Below are 5,844 nucleotides of genomic sequence, written 5' to 3'. Positions count from 1 at the left end.
TAAAAGTACGCCCCGCGATTCTCCTCTTCTGCTCTCCTTTCTGGCACTTCCTCCTTGCTTTATGGACCGGAAGCGTCCTAGAGCCAAAATAGCTCGTCGGGCACTTCCGGGACGGGAGAAGAGGGTTCCGGGAGGCTGCTGCAAGGAGAGCGCGGGACAGCGGCGGCAGCTGGAGGATGAAGAAGGAGCATGTGCTGCACTGTCAGTTCTCTGCGTGGTACCCGCTGTTCCGAAGCCTTACCATCAAGAGGTGAGACGGGAGGGGCTACGTCGGTGCGATAGGCAAAAGGGAACTGCGACATTTTGGGCGAATCCTATCTCCGTCAAAACATGCAGGCCTTGTAACGACTGGATTGGAGCGCCAGGAGCTCCAGGACCGGGATTTCCACTTCCAAGTGGTATTTCAGGTGGGGAGATTAATGACGTCCATCCATATCTGCCGTGCGTCCTGTTGCGTGTCAGGAAATGTCCTAGGGGAAGTAGAAGTGTGTAGGTCGTGGTTCGAGAAGGTCAGAAGGTAGTGGGTTAAGGTGGCTTAGGCTTGGGGGTTCGCCATCACTGCTGTTAGAATTGCCAGTGATGGGAGGTGAGCAGGAGAACTGGGCAGTGCGGGCTTGCCCCTGGGGAACCCGCCGCGGGACGTAATTGCTTTCAGTCACAGTAAAACAAGAACAAGGATACAGACCCCACCTCAGATTTTGTGAAGCTCCAACATTACAGTGTACATATTAAGCATTGGTTAAGTATAGTTATATATTGCTAGGGATGGTAATGTACTGTGAGAGGGAGTCATCTGGAAAAGCTGCGGAACAGTATTTGCTTTCTAGTTCTCTGGCCCACAGTTTGCAGTGCAAGCAGAGGACTAATTGTTTCCTCCTTCACCCAGTCATGCAAGGTATATAGGCAAGGCAGCTGGGAGAAGATCCCCAAATGTTTAAAAGGAATCATAACACCTGGAGCAAGATGCACCAGCAGGCTTTCACTCCCTATGAGGGTTAGATCAAAGAACAAGAACTACATGCCTATGGATATGACTTTCTGTACTTAGCCCGCTCCCTCTTTCAGCCTCAATTTCCACTTATTTAGATATTAAGTGTCCCCACCTTTTCATTGTGTCCTCTTGGTGCCTAGCGTGTGAATACAGAGAGGGAAAGAAACTTCTCTGAAGTCTTGAGGGGTTGGAATAGCGTAATGAGATTATTCAAAAGACACTTCTTTCCCATCCTCTTCTGCCTACATAGAATCTGCTTCCAGTTATCCACGGTGTAATGGAGGTTAGAGCAGCACAAAGGAAGGGAATCTTTGCATTTGAAGATGGTCAGAGTCACACCGAAACAAAAGGAAGCTCTTCAACAGCAGCAGTGGACATGACCCCCTAATATAGAAGTTATCTTCCTACTTTACATGCCAGTTCTTCATTACGTGGCATAATTGAAATAGGCTTTGGGTCTGAGGTGATGCTAGAGTTCTTTATTTTGGGTTGGTATGGTATAAGGTATGTTTGTAAACCTGTCAGACATTTCACACTGACTTCCTTTCAACCTGTCATTTGCTTTCGGTGCAGGTAGCTTTTGTAAGCTCTGGCATAGTGTCTCTGCCGTCAGCAACATGCTGTGATGGTGAAGAATTGGACTCTGCCTTCAGAGCCATCTGCCTGGCTTTGAATTTGGGTTCCACCAGCCTTTTGAGCAAATTGCTTAATCTCTCTAAGCCCCATCTGGAAAATTGAGAAAATAATAGGATTCTCATGGGAATTGAATGAGATAAAGCATTTAAAATGCTTGCTACTCTGTCTGGCATGTAGTAAACATACAGATACACATACGGTGCTTGTTGTTACCTTTTGGATTTAATCAAAGCTCCACTGGAGCAAAATCATTTTAGTTCACTTAAAATGTATACCATTCATATAAAGCTGAGAGTGAAAAATAAATGAAGAGGTGGGATTTTCTGAACAGTCCACTGCCAAGCTGTGTTGTCAGAACACATTCTTTTACTCTGTGTTTAAACTCTTCAGTCTAGTTAGTTCTGTGGTGATATTGCTGGAACCTAACATGTGGCAGGATACCCCTCCGCGCCTAGTCCAATCTGGTGGGGTTGTGCCACCTTTGTCATTGTCATCGTCAGCTTTAATGCTGAGAGACCATATTCTGGGTTTTGACTCAGCATTATTATTCAGTGTTTATTAATCATGGTTCAGAGATGATTACGCAGGTAAGAATAGAAGGACATGTTCTGACAAGTTCTAGAACTTTGACTCAGACTTACGAAAAATTAGAAGGCTTTGGGCCATCCACTTTACCTTTCTAAGCGTGTTTTTTTCCTCAAACATGAAAGTCACGTTCATCTGTAAAGTCCCTTTCTACCTCTAAAATTCCTTAAAGTAACTTATCTATATACAGAACTGTATCAGCTTGATGGTGTGGGTACTTTGTCATTTAACTCTTTTACATCTGTCAGTTAAACCTTATTGGATTCTCGCTTAATAGTGGATTTCAATGATGGGTTTAAGCTCTTCTCTGACAGCTGTATTAGCTTTCTGTAAAGTGCCTGGCCATGACTTGTGTTCCTTTTTCCTCCGAGTTTTGGTAGCACTTGGTACATCTTGGTACAGCACTTACCATATTGTACTGTGATTTTTTATTTTTCTGTTAGAATCACCTTGGTATCCTCCTTGACTTACACAACAGTGCAGGGTAGCTTCCTGAGGGAAACTTTAGAACTGTGACTGAAGAGTGCAGTGACTCGTGAGAACTATGCAAAATCCCACGTGGTGTCAGCTAGTAATATCTGTAAGAAGTGCAGACCCTCCAAATAGGAAGAAAGTGTGTGCAAAGATTTCAGGATAGAATCAAACAGTAAGTAGATGTTTTGAATCCAATCAAGGGTTGATACCTGGAGGAAAAGTCCAGATTCAAATCAGACTTGAGAATTAGTGTAATTCAAAAACAGTGAACATGGACTCTGAAGTCATTGATTTGGGGACTTAGAGACATTGTTGATATAAGAGATTCTCTGTGTGCTCTCACTGTGGTCAGCAAAATCACCCTAAATGCCTAGGAGCTGAAATTCTATCAACATTTCTCAGTCTCAGGCCCCTGAAAAGAAGGTAAACAAACTTGCTGTTCTCTTGGAAAGGTTACCTCTGATTCTCTTGGGATGATATTGTTACTTTCATGGGTATCTTTATTTAACCCCAGAAATAACTAGAATTAAATGTAGAGGTAATGATAATTCATACTTAAGATTTTTATCTTTTTTTCTATTTATTTAATAACTTTAAGAATTTGTCACTTTGAGGATAATAGGCATATGTAAAAAACAGATTAGCCTTGCGGTTCCGATTTAAATTGTGTAATTGGTTTAGAATTGTGATACATTAAAATGTATAAGAAAAACTTTCAAGTTTTTAAATAGTATCAGATTGTTTGCAAGAACCTTAGATTCACTATACTTACAGGTTAATTTGCTGGCTTCATATGAGTAAAATATCAGGGAAGGCTTATTTGTAATTAGACAGTTGACAATTAAAAAGAAAATTGAATGGATTATTTTTATAAAAGAGTTAAAACTTCAAAAGCAACTTTTAAGTTTCAAAGGCTCACTTGAAATTGGTTAAAATTTAGCAGATTTACAAAGAGTAAGGTTTGGGAGTTGACCTTTTTTAAAAGCATGAAGAACTAGGCTTTTGAATATGAAATTATAACTGATAAATCAGGTATTATTTTAAAAATTGAAGTAGCCCATGAATAATCTATTCTGTACACAAAAACCATTGTGATGTGCCAAAAAAACTTATCAATCAATAAATGAAGCATATTTATAAGTTGATCTTCTGTTGACCCTCTGAAAGCAGACCATAATCTTTTTCACTTAAAAAAAATACACGTCTCACGGCCAAAATAATAACATTACCTTTAGGTATCTGTGGCAGGATTTTTAAATAGTTTATTACTACAGGTAAAAACCAAATTTCCCATGAGGTTTTAAGTGACTTCTTAAATGGCTTTGCCATTCCTTGGTTATGGCGATCTGAAACAAATTACACTAACGCACGGCCAGTTAAGGAGCTTTTTGCTCTGGTGATCAGTTAAGTCGAATGCCAGCGAAACATCCACACAGAGCATGACTCCTTCAGGGTATGTGATCCTTGCTCACCAAGGAATGGTTTCCAGAGTCTTAGTCTACGTCTGTCCTCTGTCTTTGAAGGTGGTCAGATGCTCTTAAGCTTCTGATTGGTTTGCTACATTTCCTGTGCTGCTGCAAATACCTGCTGGTCTCTAATTTCCTAGGGGCGTTACATAACAACTGTACTCAAGCAGAATTCTTTTGAGTTGGTCGCTTTCACATTGTGATTTCAGCCTGGTTCTTTGGATTTGGTTGGCTTTTGTTTCTGTATCACAAAGAAAACTGGCAGTTTTATGAACCTAATTCAGTTTACTGCAAAATTTATTCATGTTATTCTGATTTCTAGTCTGTGGCCACCAAATGTACATCATTAACATTTCCCACTTCCTATTCAAATAAAGGGGACAAGTAATTAAAAAATTAATTGAGTTTGGAGTTTTTTCTCTTTACTTATGCATGGTCTTTTTAAATGATGCCATTTTTTGATATATGCTTGCTTTTTTTTTTTTTTTTTTTTTTTAGTGTCATTCTTCCACTTCCTCAGAATGTGAAGGATTATTTACTCGATGATGGAACTCTGGTGGTTTCAGGAAGGTAAAGTACATCAGAAAGTATTTTTAACTTTATCATAGAGAAATGTTGTGCTGATTAAATCTCAACTTTTGCCGTGTGAAATAAATACATTAGCTTTGACACCATTCTTTCCCCTTTTTTTCCCTAGTTAAAATTATGTGATCTTTCTCCTGTATTCCTTGTAATCTTATTAATGCACAATTAATAAGATTTTCAGAATGGAGTACTTCTAATAATTGCTAGATATGAAATTGAACGGTTCCTTTCATCTCTGCTGTTAGAAAATGGATATGTTGATAACGATGCCTTCTGGAGATGGGTTGGGGTTGGTGGGGTAAGAGGGCCTGTTATGACCCTTTGAGGTCCTTCAGTTTTTAAGATAAAACATTCATTGTCCATTGCAAACAGAGCTTTACTAGGGCATATCATTTAGTGTGTTAGCATTTTGTTCCCCACAGTTAACCCACCATGGCCCCACCTCCACTTTCTCTGTCCATGTAGTTTCTCTGTTTGTAAAAGAAGAAGTTACCTTGCTTTAGTCTTTTTAGTGCCAACTTGAAAGTTGAAGAATCATAGAAGTTAATGATGTTCCTGTTTGTTACTTCAGGTCTCTGCTCAGCAGTCCTGTTACCGTGGTGCTCATCCTTCAGCATCCTTTCTACAATAGCCTAGTGGAAACCCTTGCTGGGACCTCACTCTTGTTTATAGAATTATAGGTTGGAAGTAATTTTCCCTTAGAATTATTGAACAATTTGTTTTATCGTGATAAAATGCACATAACATAAAATTTATGTTAACCATTTTAAAGTGTACACCTCATTGGTTTTAAGTACATTTATAATGTCCATCACCATTCATCTCCAGAATTTTTTCATCCTGTGAAACTGAAAGCTCTCTGTGCCTCAGTTTTCTTGTCTGTAAGTGGGGTGACTGATATCATAGAACTAACCTCATAGGATTGGGGCCGGGATAAAAAGAGATCGTGTGTGAAGTGTGTGAAATGTTTAGCCCAATGCCTAGTCTAGTGTATGTTAAGAGATACTGCTCTCATCATCGTTAATCGCAGTCTGAGCATTAAATACATCAGTCAGTATATAAGTGAAAATTGTGGTAAGTGCTATGAAGGAAATGGGGGGGTCACTC

General features: G+C 39.7%; 1 protein-coding gene across 1 annotated transcript in view; it reads left to right on the top strand.

Moving 5' to 3' along the window:
* The first annotated feature begins 26 nt into the window (after positions 1 to 26).
* Positions 27 to 5,844, top strand: part of CDC123 (cell division cycle 123) — a 61,827-nt gene continuing 56,009 nt past the window's right edge. The window contains exons 1-2 of the mRNA XM_019710265.2: positions 27 to 250; positions 4,651 to 4,722. Of these exons, the coding sequence (XP_019565824.2) occupies positions 177 to 250; positions 4,651 to 4,722 (146 nt within the window). The 5' untranslated portion in view covers positions 27 to 176. The remainder of the gene's footprint in view (positions 251 to 4,650; positions 4,723 to 5,844) is intronic.

This window comes from Rhinolophus sinicus, linkage group LG02, assembly GCF_036562045.2.
Source record: "Rhinolophus sinicus isolate RSC01 linkage group LG02, ASM3656204v1, whole genome shotgun sequence".
Taxonomy (NCBI): Eukaryota; Metazoa; Chordata; class Mammalia; order Chiroptera; family Rhinolophidae; genus Rhinolophus; species Rhinolophus sinicus.
This window is presented reverse-complemented; position numbering and strand designations above follow the sequence as displayed.